The sequence below is a fragment of the Lissotriton vulgaris genome, chromosome 4_1 (assembly GCF_964263255.1).
Source record: "Lissotriton vulgaris chromosome 4_1, aLisVul1.2, whole genome shotgun sequence".
In the NCBI taxonomy this organism is placed as follows: domain Eukaryota; kingdom Metazoa; phylum Chordata; class Amphibia; order Caudata; family Salamandridae; genus Lissotriton; species Lissotriton vulgaris.
Window position 1 is genome coordinate 770,700,085 of NC_141691.1, and position 27,252 is coordinate 770,727,336.

The window sequence follows — 27,252 nt, forward strand, 5'->3', positions numbered from 1 at the left end:
GGCCCCAAAGTAGAGAACCACCATTATATTGCTACCTGATTTAGCTCTTTTCACCCCTGTAGACAGCATTTTATGCCAAGCAAACCAACTGTCGGTTTAAGATTCTATGTTACATGCAATTACTTTATTATCAGAAAACAAGGGGAAATAGAGGGAAAATGCTAAGGCTCACCCTCAACATTCGGTCCGGAGGCATGAGAGTAGGTGAATCGGCCACTAGTGTCCTGTAATTAAATTGATGGGATACAAACCCTCCGAGTCCATGGGGCAAAGTTAGGCCCTGCTACATATTCCACGTGATTAATTTCTTACGTAGGTACTGGATGCATGCTTTATTCCCTTGCAGCATTAATTTGATTTATTTTCTAATTTTTTCATTATTAGCTCATTGGGCATTATTAGGAGTGGCGAACACAGGGCTGGTCCCTGTGTAGTCCTGAGGAAGAGCTTGGGGGACGCTCGAAACATGTTGACAGATAGGAACTAATAGGTAAACCTAAACTCATTGTTCTTTAGGCACCCTAATTATTCTACCCCGTTCTTTAGTTCTACCACCTAGGAGCAAGAATAATTCATTTATAGCTTACTAGGCAGGTATTTTTAATCACTTACACATATCCCACTCCACCACACCACAGTTCTCGCACCACACATAGTCTAATTTAAGTGCTCCTACGTAGTTCGCAAGTCGAAGCACGCCCCAGCCCGTAGAGGACTGGGATGGCCCCAATGATGAAGCATGTCACCGTGGGGCAACCCTGGTGAGTGAGGGGACACTAAGAAAAAGAACAATTTTTCTTTTTCTTCTACTAAACATATTATTCCAACCCCAATAAGTGTTGTGAATATGACTATAGTAGCATACCTAGGCTTTTGATCTCTGGTTCAGAGGTTTTCATGACATGCAATTGCTTTATCATCATCTTTATTAGAGAGTCGTCTGGATTAAGGAGTACACCCCTAGTTCCCTCAATTGAGAATTCCACTTCCCATTCAGAATCTAACCATACAGTCTTTGAAGGATGCTGTGTCCTCTAAGGAACTTTTATCTTTCCACCCATGTCTTTTGAAAACTTGAATCTTGGTATGTATCTCCTCCATGACTTCTTTTAAATTTAAATCATTATGAAAGACAAAAATCGAAAAGCTTATAAGATTCCTCAGGAATGTCATGCTGACTTTTGGCGGTTGAAGTGCAGTGCTTAAAAAACCCTTCTTTGTGGTCTCTCCACCTATCTGCCATTCCATCGATGACACTCAGTAACAGACCAAAACTCTCAGTGATGTGTGTGCCTGACTGTGCTGAATACTAGGGTGAAGGCGGGTGACACTCTTCAGCCAGGGTTTCACTTAAGCCCACAGTGTGCACCTGATCCCAATGAAAACTTAGGTTAAGCGAGTGATTGTTGGATCACTGACCTTTCTGCTCACCCATCCATCCACCTGTACTACACATGGTAGGGTACATGTCTCATTATTGCTCCACTTCTTCAGCTAATGTCCCTATAAATAGCATTCTTCCTCATAAATGCCCATCAAAGAGTTTTCTTTCACCACTTCTTGGGGCCTACTCACTGACCTCCCCCACCCCAACCCAGGCATGCACAGCTATCATCCTTGCTACCACTGGGTTTTCACACTCATGGGGTCATGACATCAGTGCCAAGCAAAGGGTTAGGAACTCCTCTTAGGGCCAGTCATCAAAAGGTACCAACAGCTCCATTGCTACATACCATCTTCTACCACCAAAGTTTACACTCCACAGAACTCAGAGCTGAATAGAACTGCACCAGAAAAGCAGGCCTTCAACAGCAGCCCATGGAGAGAGTGGCTATATTGGTCTCCAGTCAGCCCCACCCCTTAAACTCATTTAAAAAAGATGTTATGCATCCAGTTACTAAATAGTAATTTCATGTATGGGCAGATGAAATATACAATCTGAAAGAGAAACAACCTTGAAATGTGTTGCAGGAGTAAATACCGGGCAAATTAAGAGCAATCAGCATATAGGTTTTTGAAGGATATTGGAAGGGGTACTGAAATGTAAATTCACAATCTACTGTAGAAAGAAAGGTAGATGATAGTACTTAGCTGGAATGTAAGAAGGAACAGCAGTTGGAAGAAAGTCAAGAAACGTAAATATAATTTCCTGAGATTGTAAGAACCGATTGCCTGGAAATTTATAAGCAGCTGGACAGTTTAATCAAAGTGCCTCGTTTGAGGGTGGTGCAACACATAATACACTGGTTTCTTGGGAAAGCTTAAAATATGAGTAGAAAATGCAGCTGGTGTATTCTACTCAGTATTTAGAGTTTCTTCCACAAATTAGAGGATTTTCAGTTCCTTTCAAACTCTAAATGAGGCCAAAACGTCGATATCCTTATCGCTCCAAAATGTGTACAAACATTTGAATAGCAGTTCAATCACTCACCAGGTCTTCAGGCATGGCACATTGGTCTGGTCCCTCGGTCTAAAACAAAAAATAATAAAGTAAATTAAATATCTTTATAAGAGCAAGAAAGTGCAAGAAACCTTAGTGTGATGTGCTAAAGTAGAAGAGTTTTAGTGCCCTGTGTGTGGTGAAGTAGAGACTGTGTTGAGCTACACGATTTTATAAAATTTAACATCTCTAATATTTAAGGTCATCCCTATGCAAGATCAATACATTACTAGAGTCAGAATAACTGTAATGACCATAAAGCCTTGGCAACCTCTAAACAATTATTGTGGCTCTGGAAGTCTAAATAACGTAGGCTTGAGACAGAAAACAATTATTTACCTTTAACTACATTTCTCAAGGGTTCGTATCTTTCCTAAATTCACATGCCAGAATTAGTCCTCGTCATCAGGCTGGGTATGCTCTGTAGTTAATATTTATAAAGCAGTGTACATTTGTACTTGTATACCATTGAAAACAGAAATAAGTTACTTGTAGTCTATCCACATCCCAAACTCTGGTCAATGAAGTGGACCCTGAGCTAAACTACCACCTGAGGCTTCAGCAATATCAAGAACCTCATGTAATAGGAGGAGTGTGGGTTGAATGAGAAAGTACAAAAAATACCAAACACAGGAGAACCGTATATACAGCTAAGTAACTTTCTTCTTCAGCACCAATAGTTTTATAGAGTAATATGCTTGAATTAACACCAACAAAGCAGTTTTAGTGGTACAGAAGAAGGAGGTTCAACTTTAGAGAACAAGCTTTGAAGCACTGCTAGTCCTCCTGTTGACTCCACTTTGGACTGAAAATCGGGGCTGTAGAGTGCCTGACGAAGGCGTCATCCAACATCTTAGTGCATTGCAAATATCTTTTAGTGGTATTTTGGCAAGGAGAGTGAATTTAGCCTCAACTCCAACAACTTGGAATCAATAGTTTCAGATTCTAAAAGATTCTGCACTATTATTCTAAATAACATTGAGAAAAGCAACTTGATTCCGACAATTAGGTGCTGATCTCTAATTGTACCCCTACTCATAGTCAAGGGTGGCTTTTCATCAACATACCATGCTGTACGGTGACTGGCTGTTCGGGGTAGCATGTTATGGACTTAGGAATAAAGGCCTTTTTTTCCAGTAGCATTGGAGGGGATTGGGCCTTGTGGTCACATCGCTATAAAATCCAACCAATCTTCCACAAATGGATTCTTTGGTTCCCTACAGTCTGTGTAGTGTGCAGTGGTTTGTGGAATATATTAGGAGGAAAAGGAGTTCAAGCACAGGTTGACATGTGCCCTCATTGCAGACACAACATGTGAGTGTGGCTACCCTGTAGGTTGTCATCATCCTCAGAAAACATGACAACTTGCATATCTTATGTTTCTTTGTCCCTGTTCCAAATATGTAGGTGCCTCATGTGCTTCTCTTCCCAATACTGCAACCTACCCTTCCCCCGCTTTCATCTGTTGTACTATCAATAACCTGCTAAACTGGAAATGCGGAGACGGCCACAGGCTTGAATCAACGATCCACCTTGGCTCATCATGACCCAGGCTAAACTCCCCCAGCCTGCCTGCTAAAACTAGGAAGGAAAGGACAAAGACTGCAAATTGTATTCCTTGTTAATGCAGGAAGAGGTTGAATGTAAGCAAATTGCACCCTCTGGTTGTTTCTTGCTTTCCAGGAGTAGCCTCAAAGAAGAATTCGTTTTCCATGCTCTTGGTCAAATACTTTATATTCAGCTGGACTTTGAGAGGAGACTGTGCACATGTACTCTTTGGTTGTTTCTTGCTTTCCAAGATGGGCTGAAAAGTAGAATTAAATTCTCATGCTCTTGGTCGAAAGACTTTATATTCAGCTGGACTTCAAGAGGAGACTCTGCATACTGAAGAAAAGCTTTACTAAAGAGAGAGCCCTGCTGCCAGTCTTCCCTTAAAAACTAGGAGCAACCTTAGACACTTATTACCCTATGCCCTTACCTACCCCTAAACCGTAAAATACACCTACAGCTATCCATCCCTAAAACCACCTTTACAACTCATTAACCATAGCCACCCCTAAAACCCTACAAATTCCCTTACCAACCCATGCCCCCATCCACACATAAACCCTGAAAATACCTTTACCTATACCCCTGCCCACCACGAAATCCTAAAAAATCCCTTACCACCCTATATCCCTATTGTTAGACCTGTCAGCCCTTTGGGTGGTCCCTCCTAATTATTTATTTATTTTTGTCCTCTTTCTGCCTCCTAACTCTTTTCATTTTTATGTCCACTGGAATTTTGGGTGTTGTCCTTGGGGTTAGGTGCTACCTTACCCCTATGTCTTTTTGAGGCCTAAGTGCTCTCCTGACTGGATGAAAACATAGACACACAAAATGGTGGCTTGTAACTGCCACATCTTTTACCTCAGAAGCTTTGACCCATAGGACTTCATAGGGAAAGTTCTAGAACCTTCTAGCCAGTTCTGGTAGACAGAGCCCAGCCTATAAAAGGGCCAGAACCAGAGCAGCCATTTTAGAGTGACCTGAGAGCTTGAATAGAATCTGGTGAGGAGCGAAGCGATAGTGTGGGGAGGGAGGCGCACTGATTGGAGATAGATCGTCCCTTGGGCCGGCTGCTCTTCTGGCTGACGTGCCCCCCTACCTATTGACTAAGCCTGTCATCATCCTAACCTCCCCCCCCCAGCTCTCCAGACCCGTTAGTGTCCTGGGAAGAAGGTACTAAAAGTTGTTGGTGAAGCTCTGCAAGAGGCTAGCCCAGGAATTCCACAGGGAAAACAGCTGATTAAAGAAGAGACTGTCCGGTTTTCCTTCCCCCCCCTCTTCCTTCATGACCCAACCTGAACTGCCACAATAGGAAGTGTGGAGGGGGTGTGAAACTTCACCGCTGCTATCCCCAAGATTCTCCGTGGCCAAAAGATAGTAAAAAGGACCTTACTTGGCTACGGCTGTGGACTGACGTCTCTGTCGCTAGGTCACTGCCTCTGAGTCACGGGCCCCCGCTGAGGAGATTCCGCGGGGAGGGCCTGATCCTGATCAGCAGAGTAGCGGGACGTAGTAAGGCCGAGTCGCGGAAGCTGGTGAAGGCTGACGGGTGAGCGGTAGCGTACGGGGGCGGGAATTCAAGGAGGCCGGCCCACGCTAGCACCCTCCCTCTGTGACGCCTGAGGGAAGAGCACAACGGGGAGCCGAGAGAAGCGCCGAAGAAGACGCATAGGAGTTCCGGCCCTGCCAGCAGCTGAGGAACTGCAGCGCGGGGGCCAGGATCGTCAAAGAACTACCGCAACACAATCAGGAGAGGTGGTGTGGCCAAGGGAACTGACCGGGACGAAATTGTCACACACCCGGTAAGGCCGAGAAGTGAAGGGTGGGGCCCCAGGGGCTGTGAGGGCCTCGCAATTGCCTAGAAAGCCGTGGCGGGAGGGGAGGATCGGGATTTCCTGGCCTGCCCGTATTAAGCCAAATGTTTGACAGTAAACAGTGGTCATGAAGTAATCCTCAGGCTTGGGACACGTACAATCTATTAATCTGCGCCACGAACATTACCTCCTCAATGCAAGACTCAATGTTCACAGTACTTTCCCTGCTTATTTAGCGTCACCTGTGGTGAAGCGATTACTGAATGAGGCTCAAGTATCGCTAATTGGAGCCGAGGTAGCAGGGCCAATTCCGGTGTAGGAAAACGTTGGCTGAGGGGGCGTTGCTCCTGGTATTCAGAGATATAAAAACCTAGGAAGTAATTGGGATAAACTGTCAATCTACTGTGAAACTGGAGAAAATTGAATGACTGAGAGAAATGTCAAACCAATCTAACTGCCTTTATAGAGATACTCCGCTGGTTGATTGTAGATACCAGTGGGCTACTGCTAAAATTGTTGCTAAAAACCTGTAACTTCCCATCTGTGGTAACGTCAGGTCCTCAAGGGTACTGAACAACCGTGCCTAAATGAAAAGAAGCTCTATCTGTGTTATGTTCCTTGACTAAAACCGTGAAATATAGATTGCTCAAAAATGGGGCAGGAGTTACTACAGAGATACGTTCATATGGGGAATAGTACTAATGCTAAGAGAAAATGTGCCAATGCTAATAATTAACTGTAGAGCGATTTAATGTACTGAAACTAAACACTGCTTTTGATAAAGAAAAACTAAGAAGAAATTTTATAAAGCAGACCGTATTTTTCTAAACTGGTGTAGAGTCATTCTTTATGTGGATGGGCGCTGATTTACTGTGCGTGGTGATGCAAGCTTAGCACAATTGCCTCTTAGTTTAGTCTTACCTACTTTGTGCCAGGCTACCCTATGTGGACTGGTAACCCCAGGTCAAACACCTATCAACCCCAAAATCCTAAAACCACCCTTACAAGCAAATACTCTCAGCCACCCCAAAAATACCCTTACCGACACATGCCCCTACACACCCCATAACCCTGAAAAATACCTTTACCCCTACAGACCCCTAAACATCTCTTACTACCACATGCCTTTACCTACCCCCTAAATGCTAAAATACCTTTTCCACCCTAAACCCCTAACGCACTCTTAACCATAAAAAAACACCCTTCCGCCCCAATACTCTTGCCCACCTCTAAACCCTAAAACAACACTTATCACCCTATAATAACCCCATAACCATACCTACCCCCATATATACTACCTACTGGCGGTCGCCACTAGGTAGTTATATTAAGGTCTGTTTTTCCAAAGATGGAGCGTTTTTTGGCTTGCTAATAACTTTGAGCTGTTTGAGGGATTGTCCCAAACGTTTCAAAAAAAGTGTGACCGAGAAACAAGGGGGAGGGGCGTCCCAAAAAGCACAATCCCCAATAATTTTCCATAGACTTCTTTAGACCAGGCTAAAGCAAAACTGCTGAATGGAATTACACCAAATTTGGTAGGAAGCTTGAAAACTGTGCATTGTGTGAAGTGGTGTACATCTGTTCAGTAGTTTTTGAGATATTAAATATTAAAAGTAAAAACAAATTGCATATTTTGGCAGTTGGGCTCGCGAGACTCTCCCGGGAGGGCCAATTTAAAAACAGAGTGTTCTGATTGGCCCAGGGAGCTTTATCTCCCTTGGGCCATCTCGCTCCCAAGAGAGACCGACTTTCGCAAGAGCAAACGCTGCCAGCAAAATGAGAACAATTTTGCTGGCAGCCATTACAGAACTCGGGGAATTAGTCCCCTGTCCACAAATACTTAAATACAAAAAAGATATATGGGGCAGGGTGGGGACACCCTGATCCTCTGGCGTGCAGTGCCCAGAGGAACCCTCCTCCACCCATCCCCCCCACCCCCGGGTGGGCCAAAAAGAAATAGAGGTCAAAATGCATTTATTAAGTATAAACCCTGGATAGATTACCCCATAGCTGTGTTCAGACAAGGGAGGGGGCCAAGCATCCCCCCTCCCAGTGCCTCAAGAGGCCCCGGGGAGCCAACCCCAGGGCTGACATTAATTTTATGGTGGCCTCATGGGCCCCCTCCCCGAGACTCTGAAGTTCAGAGGAGTTCACTGTGGGGCCAAAAATGCACAAAAATAGGAGTGGGGCCATGTGGTCTTGAGAGGTCACAGGGAACCCACCCAAGGCGGAACATTAATATTTTATAGGGTGAAGGGCCACACACTCCCCCCCCCCCCCTCGGGCATCAAGAGGCTCCGGGGTGCCCACATCTGAGGCCAACACTGATTTTATGGGGATAGAAGCCGCATGGACCCCCTTCCAAAGCCTCTAAAGACCCCAAGGAGCTCACCCCAAGGGCAGTAAATGAACAAAATGGGGAGGTGGCCCAAGCATCTTTACACCCCATGCCTGAAAATGCCCCAGAGAGCCCACCCCGGGGGGCGATTCATTTGAGGGAGGGGGGTCTTGCGGCTCCCCTTCCTGAGCCATTAATAGCCCCAGGGCTGACTCAGCAGCTAAGTCACAGGGTGTCCACACCGGTACACAGCAGTTAGCCTGCCCACAGACGCTATCCCTCTCCCCTTTAATTAAATAAAAATTGGCCCTGGGGGATAAGGTCCCCAGGGCAAGGCCCTTTGGCCAACTCCCAACTGAGTACAGTTGAAGCTGCAGGACTTGGCCTCAGACTGTGCACGACGGGGGGTTGCATTTAATTATGTTTATTAAGTATTACTTTAAAAAAAGAAACTAGAAATTCACTGGAAAAAAACTAACTTTAAAGTAAGGTTATAGTTAGGTGTAATAAAATTACCTGTTTTTTTCTTCCAAAAAACAATTAAAAATTAACAAAAAAAAACAAAGGTTTAAGTAACGTTATAGTTAGGTGAATTTGTCACTGACAACATTAACATTTTGAACAAAAAAAACACAGAAATTCACCAGTTATAGTCAGCATCACTATTACTTGCGCCCCGTCATGCACTGCTTATGAACAGGCTTATGAACATGTTATGAGTGATGTCATATGTGAGGTCATAGGCAGTGCATGGCGGGGGCGCACGTTATAGTAAGCGCTGTTAACTATAACTCGTAAATTTCTGTTATTTTTTTAGTTCAAAACTTTAATGTTGTCACTGACAAATTCACCTAGCTATAACATCACTTTAACCTATCTTTTTCAGTGATGTTAATACACACACTACACACACTATACTTACCATGCATGGTAAAGGCATTTGTGTGATGAAGATTTGAGCAGTAAAGATTTGTGTAATAAAGATTTGCATTGGAAAGGCTGGGTGGTTAAGGCACTACGTGGTTACAACTGGATTCTAAAGGATGTTTCCCATGGTAGGCAGACGTCTTTATTCTGGGAATGGGGGTATCAGGTTTACAGTGCTTTCCGTTTCAGAGATATTGGAATCTGTAGCTGTTGTGAACGACTGTCCCTAAATTTCCCTAACCCATTGCAAATTCTTGAGACTTTGGGTCCTGTGGGTGCCTGGGTGGGGACCCCTTTTACTGATTTTGGTGCTGGTGTCAATCCCTAATGCCTAACCTTGTACCCGGAGCAGCAGAGATGTTAGGGTAATAGCACGACATATCATATACAACTTGGTAGACTGCTTTTCAATGTCAGGCTCCTCTCCTCAATGGACAAGGCGACCTCTAAAGTCTTATGATAAAAGCATGAACGCTTCCTAGTAGAAGAACATAGGCAATTTGGCCCAACATTAAGTAAAGTCTAGAGCATAAAAAGGATGCATACATTTTGAAAAATGTGTCACCCCAGAAGGTTCTGGTATCTTTTGTTTTCTTTTGTGTATTTCTCATTTTTTGTACAGTAAATTCTTATTCCTATTTGGAATAACTGCACTAATTGGACGTTCATGCCGTATCTAAGTTTCTAATTCGTATTACCTCCAGGAGTAAAGCGTGGACTGATTCACTTTGCCATCATTGGATAGAGTCAAGTCTCCAAAGTGGTACCAGTGGTAAACAACACTACCCACCAGACATACTGCTGGGTAACCATACGCTTCTTAAGAAATGTTCTCACAGTTAAGCTAAATCAACAGATAAAAGTACTTAAGGCATATCTCACACTTCATGGAGTGGTGGGGCTCACTGGTTAGAGGCGGCGGACCCGGGAGCAGAGGACGGCCCGGGACCAGGGTTCAATTCCCGACGCGGCAGGGTCGTGAACCAGGGTCAGCGGACTCAATAATTCTTGCCTCAGTGCCTACTCTAACCAGGGCGTTATATGTGACAAGGGTTAACCCAAAACAAGTCGCTGGGACCTGGGTAGTTATCGTTATGAATAGGGGGGTCCCAGTGAGGGAGAACAAATTAGTTAGAAAAACAGTCAAGTGAATCACATAAACAGAAATACCTCTATAATGTTTTATTCACATTATAGGAAAACGAGCATTATTGAATATTCAGAAAGTATATACAATTATGATGGTATAGGTGCCCCAGGGGGGAGGGGGGGGGAAGTGATGTAGTGAAGGTAAGGTGTGGAGGGTTATGTCGTGACAATAAAAAACACGATATTTATCCAATAATATGGAGATACCAATGTTGAACCATATACAAAGCAAATAATTACTTAATGACAAAGTTTAAAGGAACATGCCCCCATGTCCATCATGAAAACAAATGGTGGGTTGAACGGGGCTGTCGGGGGGACGGGCGTCGACGTTTCGACCCTAGTAGGCAGGTAAAATGGGGTTCCTTGCAGGTGGGTCTTCTTCAGGACAGGCAATAAGGAAGGGGCAGCCAACCTAATGTTGAAAAAGGGTAGGGGTAAATTAATTATATAAAGGACAAATCTAGAACTGGTTTAAATGGGTAGGGTAGACAAAAAAGGAGGACGTACCTGAGTACATCCATATGTGGATGAGATTAATCCCAATGAAGTTCAGTCATACAGGTTCAATTACCTTAAAAACAATCATATGAATAACCATGAGATTGGTACAATAGTGATCGAATCCAGCATATTATAAAGGTATGATCAGGGACCTACTGGTGAGGTGAAATCCGAGATTCCGGTATTTGATCCATTTGGTGGACGGGGGCCGCTCGAACAATCTATCAAAGGGGGAACACCATTTAGATATATGCCGCTAGGAGACAGAGCTCAGTTGCAGAGTTAAGTAAAAGCGGGACTTACCGAGTGGGTTTGAAGTCCGCTTGAAATGGTGACAGCACGCTGAATTTATCAGGTGAAGTGTCTGTAGGGTGGACAAACAACTATGTCAATACCGTTATTGGTTAAGAGGCGGTAGATTCTGCCTAACAACGTTGCGGATATTTGGGACAGCGCGCTTACCCGTCGGCACAGTGCTCGGCGTCTCAATGTGGAATCCTCGAGGCGGCCGAGGAACTTCCTGTTAGTCTAGAAGTCATGGCAACCAAGGTCACGTGTAATAGACCTGGAAGACAGACTTACGGGGTAGATCCGTTACCTAGGTAACGGAAAAAGCTGTCGTCGGGAACCACAGATTGCTGCGATGCGACCCGCTAAAGGCTACGAGTTAAAAGACTGAGATTATGTATTAAGGACCAGCAATAAAATTGTACTTGTCTCATAGGGAGTAAGTGGAGTAAGGTCCGTGGTAATTAAAGGGGCATGTAATACAAATGTAAGTGACTACTCGGTACGCTCGATGATAACCAATTCAGTCATGCTAGAAAATTAACATTGGTAGTGTGAACATAATTTCATTACATATTATTCACGTAAAAAACAATTAGCGAGCAAATAGTCGGGTGGTAGATAAACATTCACGTATTACGATGTTTGCCAAACTGCGTACCTATCGCATGACGGTAAAGCAGTGTCAATCGTTTGATAATCAATATAGATAGACAATTCGTGTAAACAGTTGTCAAGGACCTATATCATTATGAGTCATTATGTTCATCAACATCATACCGCGTACCTGTCACAAGACGGTATAGGCGGTTACGCAGTTTGGCAAACATCGTAATACGTGAATGTTTATCTACCACCCGACTATTTGCTCGCTAATTGTTTTTTACGTGAATAATATGTAATGAAATTATGTTCACACTACCAATGTTAATTTTCTAGCATGACTGAATTGGTTATCATCGAGCGTACCGAGTAGTCACTTACATTTGTATTACATGCCCCTTTAATTACCACGGACCTTACTCCACTTACTCCCTATGAGACAAGTACAATTTTATTGCTGGTCCTTAATACATAATCTCAGTCTTTTAACTCGTAGCCTTTAGCGGGTCGCATCGCAGCAATCTGTGGTTCCCGACGACAGCTTTTTCCGTTACCTAGGTAACGGATCTACCCCGTAAGTCTGTCTTCCAGGTCTATTACACGTGACCTTGGTTGCCATGACTTCTAGACTAACAGGAAGTTCCTCGGCCGCCTCGAGGATTCCACATTGAGACGCCGAGCACTGTGCCGACGGGTAAGCGCGCTGTCCCAAATATCCGCAACGTTGTTAGGCAGAATCTACCGCCTCTTAACCAATAACGGTATTGACATAGTTGTTTGTCCACCCTACAGACACTTCACCTGATAAATTCAGCGTGCTGTCACCATTTCAAGCGGACTTCAAACCCACTCGGTAAGTCCCGCTTTTACTTAACTCTGCAACTGAGCTCTGTCTCCTAGCGGCATATATCTAAATGGTGTTCCCCCTTTGATAGATTGTTCGAGCGGCCCCCGTCCACCAAATGGATCAAATACCGGAATCTCGGATTTCACCTCACCAGTAGGTCCCTGATCATACCTTTATAATATGCTGGATTCGATCACTATTGTACCAATCTCATGGTTATTCATATGATTGTTTTTAAGGTAATTGAACCTGTATGACTGAACTTCATTGGGATTAATCTCATCCACATATGGATGTACTCAGGTACGTCCTCCTTTTTTGTCTACCCTACCCATTTAAACCAGTTCTAGATTTGTCCTTTATATAATTAATTTACCCCTACCCTTTTTCAACATTAGGTTGGCTGCCCCTTCCTTATTGCCTGTCCTGAAGAAGACCCACCTGCAAGGAACCCCATTTTACCTGCCTACTAGGGTCGAAACGTCGACGCCCGTCCCCCCGACAGCCCCGTTCAACCCACCATTTGTTTTCATGATGGACATGGGGGCATGTTCCTTTAAACTTTGTCATTAAGTAATTATTTGCTTTGTATATGGTTCAACATTGGTATCTCCATATTATTGGATAAATATCGTGTTTTTTATTGTCACGAAATAACCCTCCACACCTTACCTTCACTACATCACTTCCCCCCCCCTCCCCCCTGGGGCACCTATACCATCATAATTGTATATACTTTCTGAATATTCAATAATGCTCGTTTTCCTATAATGTGAATAAAACATTATAGAGGTATTTCTGTTTATGTGATTCACTTGACTACTCTAACCAGGGATCAGGCAAGAACGCTCTGAAGTCAATAACAGTTTTATTTGTTCATTCTACATTTATATAAGTAAATCACTCCTCATTATCAGAAAGGAAGATCTGTGTACCCTTCCTCTACTGTGTATTCATGTGCATAGTAAGATCACTTTCAAGAAGGACCAAGAATAAAAATATATACAGCGTTCCACACCTCGAAATTGGGCGAGTACTTTATTTTAGAGTAACCAAGTCAACTGTTCAGCTAACTCTCCTTCCCCCTCATTTCATACCTTTCCTTTCTCCCCCCCTTTCCCGTACTTTCATCATCACCCTTTCTGCTGTCCCTTTCTTCCATCTCTATGATATCCCTTTTCCCTCCAATCCCATTCATTCTCTGGTTTTCATTGCTGTCTTCACTTCTTCCTTCATTTTGCCTCCGTCTCCATTTCCTCTCATATCCTCACTGCTCAACCATCTACCTTTTCTCTGCTCGCCTACAGCTTTCTCGCCTAACTGTAACTCTCCCTTTCTTCCAGTACTCATCCTTGCCTCCTCTCTTCTCTCCATTCCATTCCATTCTGAATACCTCCCCCTTCTTTCAAGGTCACTCACAAATAAAGGTTCATTTAGTTAGCTAGCAAGAGGCTTGCAGATTAGGGAGTTATGCTGCAGTGGTCTCGTTATGGCACTTGGGCTCATAATCCAGTCAGACAAATCAAACCTTTCATACTGCCGAGATCAATAAAGTGCATTGTGATTTGTTGGAAAATCACTAATGCGAGCTATCAGGGTAGATTGAATATGCTACTTACCAGTATGCATCTGTTCTTGGCATGTAGGGCTGCTAACATTCATATCTTAGCATTAGATCGCCGCCTAGTGTTGGGTCCGGATGATCGCACATTGTTGTCCTGGAAGAGTCTTCGAAGTATCCTGAGATAGGTGGCTCCTCCCCTGGACTACAGTGCGCATGGGCATCGGCTCCATCCCCAGATTGTTTTTCGCCATTGTGGCAGAAGATGGAGTGAAAAGTGTAAGGGATGTCCATGCTAATGACTGAATACAATAGTATATCTGCAGCTGCGACAGGCACCGGGGAGGAGGGTGGGCGATATGAATGTTAGCAGCCCTACATGCCAAGAACAGATGCATACTGGTAAGTAGCATATTCAGTTCGAGGCATGTGGGCTGCTAAATTCATATCTTAGCATAGAATATATAGCAGTCCCTCCATCAGCGGCGGTTGCCCGTGCCAGCTGCAGAAACCTGAAAAAGTGTCTTGAGAACAGCCTGTCCTACAGCCGCTTGCTGCTTGGAATGCACATCAACACAGTAGTGTTTTGTAAAGGTATGTGGTGTAACCCACGTGGCTGCTCTGCAAATGTCCTCTAAAGGAATGTTCCCTAGGAAAGCCATGGATGCCCCCAATTTGCGTGTGGAGTGCGCCCTTGGGGGTACTGTTAAAGTGCGCTTGGCCTTTTGATAACAGATTTGAATGCACTTAACAATCCATCTGGCTATTCCTGCTTTGGAAATCGGGTTGCCTTTGTGTTGTGGTGAGAAGGCAACAAAAAGTTGTTTTGTTTTCCTAAAGTGTTGTGTCCTGTCTATGTAGTACATCAACGCCCTCCTTACGTCTAACGTATGGAGCATTCTTTCCGCCACTGTTTGTGGGTTTTGGAAAATTGCCGGCAAGTCGATAGTTTGGTTGAGATGAAATTGTGACACCACCTTCGGAAGGAATTTGGGGTTAGTACGTAGCACTACCCTATTTGGATGAATCTGAATGAATGGCTCTTGGATTGTGAGCGCCTGTAGCTCACTAACACGCCTTAGTGACGTAATAGCAATTAGGAAAGCTACTTTCCACGTTAGGAATTGTAGTTCACACGAGTGCAGTGGCTCAAATGGTGGTCCCATCAGTCTGGTGAGGACCACATTGAGGTTCCACACCGGAGCTGGCGGTGTTCTTGGGGGAATGACTCGTTTCAGACCTTCAAGGAAAGCTTTAATGGCAGGCACCCTGAAGACAGAGAGATGCTGCCTGTTTTGAAGGTAAGCTGCGATGGCGGATAGATGTATCCGAATAGAAGTGAACGCTAGCTTGCACTTGTAAAGATGTAACAGATAGCAAATGATGTTAGGGATAGATGCATCTAGCGGGTTTATGTCATTGGCTGCACAGTAAATGACAAAACGCTTCCATTTTGCGGCATAGCATGCTCTGGTTGTTGGTTTCCTCGCCTCCTTGATGATGTTCATGCATTCAGGAGGTAGGTTGAGGTATCCAAACTCTAAGACTTCAGGAGCCAGATCGCTAGGTTGAGCTGTTGCGGATCTGGATGCTGAATTTCTCCATGGTTCTGCGTCAAAAGCCTGGGCGTGAGGCGCAGTCTTTGATGCGGTACCACAGAGAATTCGAGGAACGTGGTGTACCAGGCCTGGCGCGCCCACGTTGGAGCAACTAGGATGAGTGTCATCGAGTGTTGCCTTATTTTCCTCGCCACCAGTGGTATCAGAGGTGTCGGGGGAAAAGCGTACGCAAATTTGCCTGACCAGTTCATCCATATCGCATTGCCCTGTGATTGCGGGTGTGGGAACCTGGCGGCGAAGCTTTGGCATTTTGCGTTCTCCCTTGTGGCGAACAGGTCTATCTCTGGACGACCCCACTTTTGGAAGTAGGGCTGGAGTACTGATGGATGTATCTCCCACTCGTGCATTTGATGGCTGTATCTGCTGAGCAGATCCTTCCCTGGGAGGTGTTCTGCCATGAGGAAGATGTTCCTCTGAATGGCCCACTTCCACATGCTCTGAGCCAGATGAGACAGCTGCGGTGAGTGGGTGCCCCCCTGCTTTTGGATGTAGTACATCGCGGTCATGTTGTCCGTCCGGACTAACACGACTTTGTTGCACAGATGTACAATGAAGGACTTGAGCGCCATGAAGATCGCCATCAGTTCTAGATAGTTGATGTGCATCTTCTGTTGCTGCGTCGACCATAGTCCCTGCACCGTGTAAGTGAGCAGATGAGCTCCCCATCCCTGGAGAGATGCGTCCGTTGTCAGGATAACCTGTGGCACTGGCTCCTGGAACAGTCGGCCCTTGCAAAGGTTGTGTGGAGTCCACCAATGCAGAGAGTCGTATGCCCGACTGGTAACCAACACTAGGTCTGTTAATTGTCCCTGAGCCTGTGTCCACTGATTTGCTAAGCACTCCTGGAGCGGGCGCATATGCAGCCGTGCGTGAGGGACTATGAAGATGCAGGAGGCCATCATGCCTATCAACTGCATGAACACTCTCGCTGGAAGCGAGTGTTTTGGTCTGAACTTCTGGATTAGAGACTGCATGCTGTCTATCCTGACTTGGTTTGGTTGAGCTTTGCCCGTCAGGGTGTTGATCGTCGCACCCAGAAACTGCCGGACATGTGCCGGCTGAAGATGCGACTTTGGGTAATTCAACGAGAAACCCAGGTCGTGCAGGAGGTGAATGGTAGTTGACATGTCCGCGGCGCACTGTTGTTCCGACTTGGCTTGAACGAGCCAGTCGTCCAGGTAGGGGTAAACATGGATGTTCTGCCTTCTGAGGTGCGCTGCTACTGTCGCCAGACACTTGGTAAACACCCTTGGGGCTGTGGTGACTCCGAAGGGTAGGACCTTGAACTGATAATGCTTGCCTTGGATAGTGAACCTGAGGTATTTTCTGTGGGACGGGTGTAGTGGAATGTGGAAATAAGCATCCTTGAGGTCTAAGGTTGCTAAGAAGTCTCCTTGGTTTAACAAGGGAAGAATCTGTTGCAGTGTAAGCATATGGAAATGTTCTGACAGTATATACAGATTGAGGGGACGGAGATCCAGAATTGGTCTGAGAGATCCATCCTTCTTTGGAATAAGGAAGTACAGGGAATATACCCCCGTGCCTTCCTCCCCCAGTGGCACGAGCTCGATTGCTCCTTTTTGCAGCATCACCACCACTTCCTGCTGCAATAAGTGCAAGTGCTCTGCGGACATAGGTCTTTGCCTTGGTGGAATGTTGGGTGGAGTGGATTTTAACTCTAGACAATAACCGTACTGGATAAGCTGTCGCACCCACCTGTCTGTGGTGATGTTGATCCAGACGGGCAGGAACTGCTGTAGTCTCCCCCCGACAGGTGTTAAGTGGTCGGGGGGCAGTGACCGAGAGTCACTGTTTGCTTGGGGTAGAGGAGCGTGAGTTGTTGTTTCCTCTGGCGCGTCCTCTGGTGCTGTTTCCCCTGTAGCCCCCTTTGTTCTGTTTGGGGTACGAGGATTGTGCTCCACCTCTAGAGAATTGTGATTGCTGACCCATCTGTCCTCTGGTGACCCCACGTGCACCTGAGCGACGAAAATTATTGCCACGAAACTGTTGTGATTGTAGGGCCCCCATAGACTAAGCGGTTTCGGTGTCTTTTTTAATTTTTTCTAGGGTGGTGTCAACATCTGGACCAAACAGTCTATCAGGATTGACTGGTTGATTAAGTATGGTTGTTTGAATGTCAGGTTTAAACCCCGAAATGCGGAGCCATGCCTGTCGTCTCAGCATGACGCTAGTGTTAATGGTCCTAGCGGCTGTGTCCGCGGCATCAAGTGCACACTTTATGGCCGCGTTGGAGATCAGTTGCCCTTCCTGTATAATCATTTTGGTGCCCTCTTGAAACTGCGGAGGCAGGTGTTGTACAATTTGCTCTAGGGTGTCGTAATGCGACCTATCATAACGTGCCAATAGTGCCTGTGTATTTGCAATACGCCAGAAATTGGCAGCCTGCGCAGCTACACGTTTGCCTCCTGCCTCTAGCACTTTGGACTCCTTATCCGGGGGAGGAGCTTCACCCGTTGTTTGGGAGTTGGCCCTTTTTCGGGCATTTGCGACCACCAGGGAGTCAAGCGGCAACTGTCCCCGAATGTATGCAGGATCTGCAGGTGCTGGTCTGTATTTCTTTTCAATACGTGGATTGACCACCCTCGCCCTGGTAGGCTCTTTAAAGATGTCCGCAGCATGCTTGAGGACTCCTTTGAGCATAGGCAGTGTCTTTACAGTTCTGTCTGAAACTGAAAAAGTGTCAAATAGAAAGTCTTCTTCAACTGGGTCAGCATGCATGTCCACATCATGATTAGCAGCTGTCCTCTCAATGAGTGCATGGAAACCTGCAGAATCCTCTGTTGGGGATGCACGTGTACTGAAAGGCTGTGGGTCCTGCCCCATATTTTGGGTGTCTTGGTCCCCAATGTCATCATATGAATCCGGCTGTGGATCTGGTTCATTGACTGTGAAAGTGTATTGGCCATCTTCATCATCACCCTCACTTTCAGAGTGGTCGGGAGATGGAGTTGGGCTCCTTCTTGGAGGAGGCTGGATAGGTTCCATGAGGCCTGAGGCGTCTTGGGGAAACTTTTTCTTCTTTAGGGGTATGACATAGTCCACCGGCTGTGAAGTGATCCTCCTTTTGTAAAGGGTCAATTTCCCAGTGTCTGCATCGATAAAGCACTCAGAATCCTCTTCTGAGTTGAGTCCTCGACCTGAAAGTGCCCCTGCCGTTGAAGAATCCGACTTCTTTGGCGTCGATTTTGTCGAAAAGGCCTTCGGCGCCTCTTTTGGCGGCAGGAGGAAGAGGAGTTTACTCGCAGGCTTGACCGGAATGTCTATCGCCTTCTGCGGCGATGGCGCCGGCGCCGATGAAGCAGAGGCCATCTCCCTTATTCTTTGTATTGAAGAAGCGATGGGGGACGCGTCACTGACAGTGGCCTTTGGCACCGACGAGGAGGCCTTGCCTTCGGATCCGACGTCGTGTTGGCCGTTCTGAGTTTTGGACGATGATGCCGCGTCCGCCGACCCAGAGTCCTTGGACCGATGCGCAGATGCGCCAGCCTTCGGTCCGTGTGACTTTGACGGCACTGCTTCCACCACGCGTCCGACAACCGAAGTCCCAGTCGGAGCTGGAGCCGTGTCGCTGGCTTTGGCGGGCTTAGCCGGCGTCGCCGCGCTTGACCTGTGCGTGCCACCCTTCTTAGAGGATCCCTCCTCTGGCGCCGATTTCGACACTGTGGAATCGGCAGATTTCTTCGACTTCTGTGGACCGGAGGTCGACGGAGTCGATGAAGCAGCGGGCTTAGTCGTCTTCGCTGGTACGGCCGCCATCTTAGGGACGCTCGAGTCCTTAAGTTTCGGTTTCGGTTTTGGCTCGGCCATTTTAGGTGTAGTCGATACCGTAGGTTTCAGTTTCGGTTTCGATACCCTATGCGCAGCAAGTATGTCCGTGGCCGGGCCTGAAGGCGGGGCCGTGGCTTGCGCTACGGGGTCTTGGGTAAGGCCGACAGGCGATCCCGTGACCCGCTCTTTATGTCCGTAAACTTCGGGGCATAGCTCGTCCCCTGAGCTATCTTCCGCGGCCCCATAAACCTCTTCGACGTCCCCTACCTCGTCGACGTATTCAAGGCCTTGATCCACGACTCCGTCGTCGTCTTCCGGATCTGCCTCGACCTCCGTCTCGGGCGGGGAGATTTGAAGATGATGGCTCTGGTCCTCCTCTTCTCGGTCGTCGAAGATGTTTTCTGGATCCGGGGCCGCTTGTTTGGCCACAAGGCGCACCGCGCGCCGAATCGTGAGTGTCTTCTTTGACCTGAAACTCGCACAGGCCATGCAGTTATTTTCGTTATGGTCTGGTGAAAGGCATTTGTTACAGACCGGGTGTACGTCTATATGTGGGTATTTGGACCCACAGAGCGGACAGAGTTTAAACGGACTCCGCTCCATGCTTGAAAGTCGCTGTCGAGTCGCGATGAGAAGGCCTCGATGTCCGAAGAGTGCAAATACTCCGCTGATTCCGGCTCCGAGAGACGGAAGAACTCGAGACCGCACGCAAACAATACCGACGTAAAGAATACAAGGCCTTTTGGCCGTTTAGAGTTATGTTTTCTCGGTTCCGACAGAGAGACGTCGAGACCGCATCCGAACCCAATGGCGGAAAAAAACAATCTGGGGATGGAGCCGATGCCCATGCGCACTGTAGTCCAGGGGAGGAGCCACCTATCTCAGGATACTTCGAAGACTCTTCCAGGACAACAATGTGCGATCATCCGGACCCAACACTAGGCGGCGATCTAATGCTAAGATATGAATTTAGCAGCCCACATGCCTCGAACAGGTGATTATGATCATGGTAGAGTTCAGAAAATATCAGTTTTTATCCAGCACTTACATACACTCTTATTTTGTCACGTTCACGTCAACCTAACAAACCGATTTTACCAAAAATCAATACATTGTCCACTATGACCAATAATTCGGAACTTCTTGAATAATATCTGTGCTGCTTTCGTTCTATGAAAAGATGTCAAAGAAAATTAAACATTGCGTTGTCCATCTTTGCTAATGTAGTGCTTTTTTATGTTTTGTATTCATCTATTTAAAAATACAACCAAAACACAGTTACATCCACTTGGAGACCTGATAGTCCTGGTCAGCGACCCATTCCTGACACATTGCTGATCTACAGTCTACTGCAACCCCTCAATGCTTTTTTAGGGAAAATATTCAAAAAGCCACATTGAAAATTAAAATAATTGTCAAAGTAACTTGGTCACAAAAGAACAAATAAATAAAGCAGTAAAACAGAAATCAGGGAAGTGAAGTTTCCCTTAATCCAAATATCTTCCACAAACACCAAAGTGGAAGGAAGTTGACAGAGTACTCAAAAAAATCTAACTTAGCTACCTTAACAATACTGTTTAACTTCATGCCACATCGATAGGTTTTTGCCATCTGCGAAGTCAGCTGAATTTCCTTGGTTAGCTGACGCCATTTTCCACACTCCGGTTTTGTGCACTGGACCTACAAAAACAAAACATTAAGAAGAGTAATGGAGAATTCAAACTATACTAAGCAAGTACATTGCTGACTTGATACTTTCTGGCAGTCTTGCAAACTCTCTGTGAAAAAGGCGGCCATAAAATGAGTTAATTTATGTGAACGTTCCATTTGAACAGCTCATTTCTTCTCAAGTATTTTTAAGTTAATTATAGTTTTATTTAAAGACCAAATTGGAGGCAGAGGTATTTTGATGATAGATACATTTCAAATCAGGTGGATTACTGTTGGCAACTGAAAGAGCTGGGTGAGCAGGTATCTAAAGTAAATGACTGTCTAACACTAGAGTCTGGCACCTCAGAGGTTTGTAAAGAAAACCCTCACACACCAACCTGGTTGGTGTCATGCTTCATCATCGGGTCCCAGCCGGGTAGCCGAATGCTACCCAGCTGTGCTGCGACACCCGTTTACAGTGGAGCTGGTTGAGGTGTAGGTGAATGTGATGAAGTGAGTGTAAATGTAAAAATACCTCCAGAATTCTACCAGTTAGTTTATTCCTGGTGATCTGGGGTATGTTTAAAAACAAGAGAGTGGATAATGAGCTACGTGTAGTTTGTTATTACCCTATGATGGTCGACATGTTTCAGCCCACTTGAAAAAATATTGGGGCTTTCTTATGGACCTCTCAAATAAAAGTGAGTGACGTGAAAAAGTGAGAGGTAAAAATAGCTACCATGTGTTAAAGCATTTTTAGTACTCGCGCTAAGGAGTGCTGTATATGCAGGGAGGACTAACCTTACGTGGGTCCTCGCAATTTGATAAATACCTGTAAGAGAAACAATATGGTACAGTACAATGGTTATGAAACATTAAATTCATTCCATGGATATTGCCAGCATTGGTGGTGGATTTCCAGTGTTTTGCGGCACGCGGTGTCAGACATACGTGCAGCACCTTTCATACACATGCCATGCACTCTATACAACATGTCAATGTATGGCGATTGTGCCTTCCACTACAATGAGAGAGGCACGTTTTTAGTGCCCTGTATTACAAGTAAAACAGTGGCAGTGGCTAATCTGTAGGTCATATAGTGATTAGTTTTGTGGAAAGTCCAGATCAGATAGCTATGGTGCGCTGTGAAAATGCCTATGTTAAAGCTATTTAGCAAGGGGGCGTGGCCACGAGGCGGGTGAGGGAAGACGTGCGAGCGCTGAGCTGGGAGGAGGGCGGCGGCGGGGGGATGGAGGCTCCCGCGGCGTAACTGGGAAGATTTAGCACGTCGTTGCCCGAGGAATCGCCGAAACAGATCGGACGCCTACGGGATGCCTAAGATGGCGGCATAGTGGAGCTGCGAACCAGGTAGCGGCGCTGAAAGACGGCCCGAGAATTTTAGCTGGAGCTGCGGAGGGGAGCGGAGGCGGCATGCCGGAGCCCCGAGCTGGGGACGTAGCCGCACGGAGGTCTGGGGGGCTCTGAGGGCCTGGGACCGACTTACGCCGCTGACCTGATGAAGTGATCTGGGCGATACGGGGAACCTAAGATGGCGGCAATGGCGATGCTGCAAATCAACGTTCAAACTGAGACATATATGTGTCTTGTATATATTTCTATAGATGGACCACTCAATCTTTCAATATATCTGGAGATTTGAGATATTTTGATTCCAACTGAGGTTGCAGTGATATGACCCTGTGCGAGCTGATCAATAACTAAGAAGGTGAGAATTACCTGAAGGGTGCTTTAAAATATACATATTTCTATCCCTATATTAAGGAAAAAATCTGTCAATATGGGGGAAATAGTTGTTCATACCCCAGGTATATTGTGGACTTTATCTGTCACCTTATAGGTTTGAGCCACTAGGCAGATATCTAACCATTAAAAAAAGAAGCAATAAAGAGGTCATAATAGACAAGTTTAATAAAGGTAAAGTGTCCATCGACAGTAGATATCTACACTATTTTTGTTTGAGCATCACGGCCGAATACATTTTAGGACCCGGTTTAGCATAAACCAGACTATCTTTTTAGGTGTGGATACTAAATCTGATTATATCTGTCAAAACATAAATGGAGTATGATTGATGTGTGACACTGAGGATTGTTGGTAACGAGTGAGTGGATTGGAACATCCCCATTTGGGATTTAGGTGCATTGTTTTTATAGATAAGCTCCCCTTTTTTTAAAAACTGTTTGTGATAACATTTTGTATTGTTGTGTTAAGACATATGTAGATTGTATAACAGCTAAGACCTGTGATTTGTTCTCTGTGCTTTTATAAGACAAAGGAATGTGTTAAAATATGTCATTTGTATTATGTTTTATGGCAGATACATAGAGTGGACACAAAGGTGGAAGGATTATTTATCTAGGTTTGTCCTGAAGAAGGTGGACGTATCCATTAAGTCCCACCGAAACGCGCCATCACAATAAACTCAGTTAAATTTGAATCAGGACGAGAAGCATCGAGGCCAAATTTCACTGTCCCTTGCCTTGTTCATAGTCTTATTCAGAGTAACTTTGCAAAGGCGGACTGTGGTTGCCTTATTTTTTGCTCCTTCCATATGGTGTGTGTTTGCTGCAAAAAAAATGTTGATGATATGTTGTATAGGCACTATGGATTTTAATTGTGTTTAACGTTGTGGGAACTTTGGTACCCATTATTTTATATTCAAATGTGATGATTTGATATTGTATTTCTTAACATATTCAGTTTTTTTAATAAAGAAGAGGCTTGTAATACAATTTACAGTATCCCTTTTGGAGTTCTTCCAAGTGTATGAGTGTGGACTGTGTGTCTCAATATTTGGTGTATAAGAAAGTGTTCTAGTCCAAGGGAAAAATATTTTTAACTTCGATGCTGCAAATCAAACAGCGGTGCCGCAGAACGGCCTGAAGATCGTCAGGCGGAGCTGCGGGGGGGGGGTGGGGGGGGGGGGGGGGTGCCGGGTTCCAACCGCATGTGCCTGAGCGGGCGGTGACACAGGGATGAAGGTGGGTGAAGTCTGGGGTCTGGGACTGCCCACTGCCGCCGTGGAATTGGGAGGACTGCCGCGACTGAGCGCTGAGATCGGAGCGGCGGCCGCAACCGGGAGCCGGTTACAGGCAGGACTATTGGAAGGCAATAAAGGAGATGTAGGAGGGCCGATTGCTTTGCTGGAGAGCCTGCAGGACGGACAGTCTCTTGCTGCTGGGGCTGCCATATTGGGAATTTGGCGAGCTGGGAGAGGTGACCGGAAGAAGAACAGCGGTGTGCGCGAGTGCCCGCAGTCCCCCTGGAGAACCAGCAGCCTGTGTGACTTTGGGTGGGGGAATAGCGAAAAAAGACATCCGACGACCGCGTTGGGCAGCGGTGGCCAAGGCCTGGGGAAGTGAGTAGACGCTGGCGGAGGTCGTGAGGTACTGTGGCGCTGTGAGCGGGCAGAGGACATTAACGTGGTGCTGGTGAGGGGGCCGAAATCGCAGAGCTGGCCTCATTGACTGCCCCACTGTAAACCGCGGCGGAGGATGAGCAGGGGCTGGGCAGATGTGTGGTGAGGAGACCTGTCATCTTGCACTCCTGAGGCGGCGAGACCATTGAAAAAGTGGAGCAGGCAGGGCAGCACGGCTGAGCAAGGCTTGGGCCCTGAAGGTGGGGGCTCTGTGGCCGGACTAGGTTGGAACGCCACTGAGGCACAGCTGTATGCCTAGCCAGCGATAGTGAGGAATTATTGGAGAGTCGGTGCATCGCTCCAGTGGCCACCAGGCGCGCCTGGAGGACCACGCCTATGAAGCGGCAGGCCACTTGAAGAGGGGCAAAAGCGGAGACAGTGAGGACAGCTTGACTGCCTGAGGCGTGGGCATACTATTGGTGGTCGATACGGGAGAGGTGGGGCACTGGAGGAGAACCTGTCTGAAAGATGGATCTTACGTGCCCCGTAAGCATGGGGAAACCCAGAGGGAAGCAGTTCGAAAAGGATGCTCCAGCGGCAAGTAAATCAAATCCACAAAGCTATCACTCACACCAGGGAGGCCCTACAACTGTATATTACGCATGTGACGCAAGGTCTTGGATTGCTCCGAGCCGAACACGCCAAATTGGCCGACAGGGTGAAGCAAACGGAGGTCGCCCTAGAAGTCTTGGAACCGGCCCAAAAGACGATGGCAGCTCAGATGACAGATTTCCAACACCAGCTGCAAACTCTGGAGCGGAGGACAGAGGATGCCGAAGGGAGGAATCGAAGAAACAATGTCCGAGTGGAGGGGGCCAGTATGGTGGATTACTTGGAAGACAGGCTGAGAAAGGCCGTTGCTCCGGAGGGCATGACACCTTTTTTCACCCTGGGAAGAGCTCATAGGGTGTCAGCCCAGCCGCTGGTCCCTGGGAGACCGCCCGACCGGTGGTGGCCAGGCTGCTCGATTACAAAGACAGAGACCTCTTGTTATACAAGGCCCAGACTGCGGGTCCGTATACAGTAAGCAACAGTAAGGTGACACTATTCCCGGAATACACACTCTAGGTGCAGCGCCGCCGGGCATTGTGGCAGTCAAAAGAGCACTCCGGGACAAGGGCCTTCAACAATCCTTGATGTTCTCAGCAAGCCTAAAGATAACTGTGGATGATAAGACGTTTTTCCACAGCAGCCCTGAGGAAGCCTGGGACTGGCTGGAGATGTATAAAGCAGGCGCTGGGGAAGCGGTGCACGGCGCGAGCACTCTCACAGAGGGACCACGCAGATCGCAGCTCTTCCGGCAACATCAGCCTGCAGCTCAGAAGCCTACGGTGACACAGACAGAGAGAGAACGCACTGCCGATTTGCAGGCTGTCACGGCCATCTCGCGAGAGGAAACGACTGCATCTCTGTAGGAGACTGAGTCGGAAAAGGGATCTCTGGAAACGGACAATGAACAATCGGACATAGGAAGCGTGCAATTTCCACACGTGATGGCTGGGACTGTGGACGAGATCGTGGATGGGTAACACAGCGGCTCTCCAAGCATGGGCTGAGAAGTGGGCAGAGAGTTGGTTCCGGCCTGGGGATGATTCCCCTAGACTTAGTTGATTGGTGACTGGCTACTGATGGTTGGAGGGGCTGGCAAGGACGGCTGAGTACACTCTTAGGTGATCCCGCTACACTGCAGCCTCAAAGGGGGCTGGCTAGCTATCACAGGGGTTGAGGGCAGGATGATGGCACGCTGGGAGGTCGACCCTCTGAAGCTTAGGGCACACACCCCTAATTTTTTGTGGGTATAGCTCCTTGGGGTTTTTCTTGAAGGAGCAGTTTGAGCATAAGTTTGGATGTGTACTAGCGTTGTAGTGCCTGTTCAGGGGGGAGGGGGTAGTTGGGGTAGGGTTTGGGGGTTGGTTGGGGTAGTTAGAACCTCCGATGTGTTTCGATGTGAGGAGTGTGTGCTCAGGGGGAATTGGTCACCAAATGGGGAAGTTATATGATCTGAAATATGTTACCTGGAATGTACGGGGGCGCCATGCAATGCAGCGGCGACACAAGGTGCATGCTTACCTGGTGTGACAGGAGGGCACACATAGCCTTTCTCCAAGAAACCCATATTAACCGATCTGAGGGATTAGCACTGAAACGTAGATGGAGGGGGCAATTATTCTACACGACTTATTCAGCATTTTGCTAGGGGTGCTTTGATATGGGTCAGAGGAGGTGTCCCTTTCCAGCCGACGCAACAATTGGTGGACCCAGAGGGAAGGTTTGTAGTGGTTTGGGGCGCCTCAGTGGGGTGGAGGTGACGCTATGTAGCATATATACCCCCAATGTGGACCAGATCTCTTTCTTTGACCGTCTATCAGGGAGCTTAGCGCCATACCTGACTATACTACGATAATAATGGGAGGGGACTTTAAGTGAATTGTAGATGTGGAGAAGGATAGGTCCCATCCCCCACTTTCTGACGCCCCGGTACAAAGACTCTCCAAGGCGAGACGTGCGTGGCAGAATAATTGAGGGTTGGATGATACATGGCGTGCGCATCACTTAGAGGAGCGGGATTATTCTGGCCTCCATGGCCTGCTTGTGCGGCTTGATGCGCTATTGTGTACCCCTGAAGTCCTCTCCAAGATAATAGATAGTGAATACTTGACTAGGACGATATCGGATCATAACCCGCTCTTAGTGCGGATACGATGGGTCCGAGAGAGAGCTGCGATTCCGACCTGG

At 46.7% G+C, this 27,252-nt stretch overlaps 1 protein-coding gene across 4 annotated transcripts in view; it reads right to left on the bottom strand.

Annotated features, from left to right (window-relative positions):
• Nucleotides 1-27,252, bottom strand: part of KDM1B (lysine demethylase 1B) — a 725,553-nt gene that overhangs the window by 567,276 nt on the left and 131,025 nt on the right. For all 4 annotated transcript variants that reach the window (XM_086965107.1, XM_086965106.1, XM_086965105.1 and 1 more), the window contains 2 exons: nt 20,991-21,107; nt 2,432-2,470 (listed from right to left, as the gene is read on the bottom strand). In XM_086965107.1, the coding sequence (XP_086821233.1) occupies nt 2,432-2,470; nt 20,991-21,107 (156 nt within the window). The remainder of the gene's footprint in view (nt 1-2,431; nt 2,471-20,990; nt 21,108-27,252) is intronic.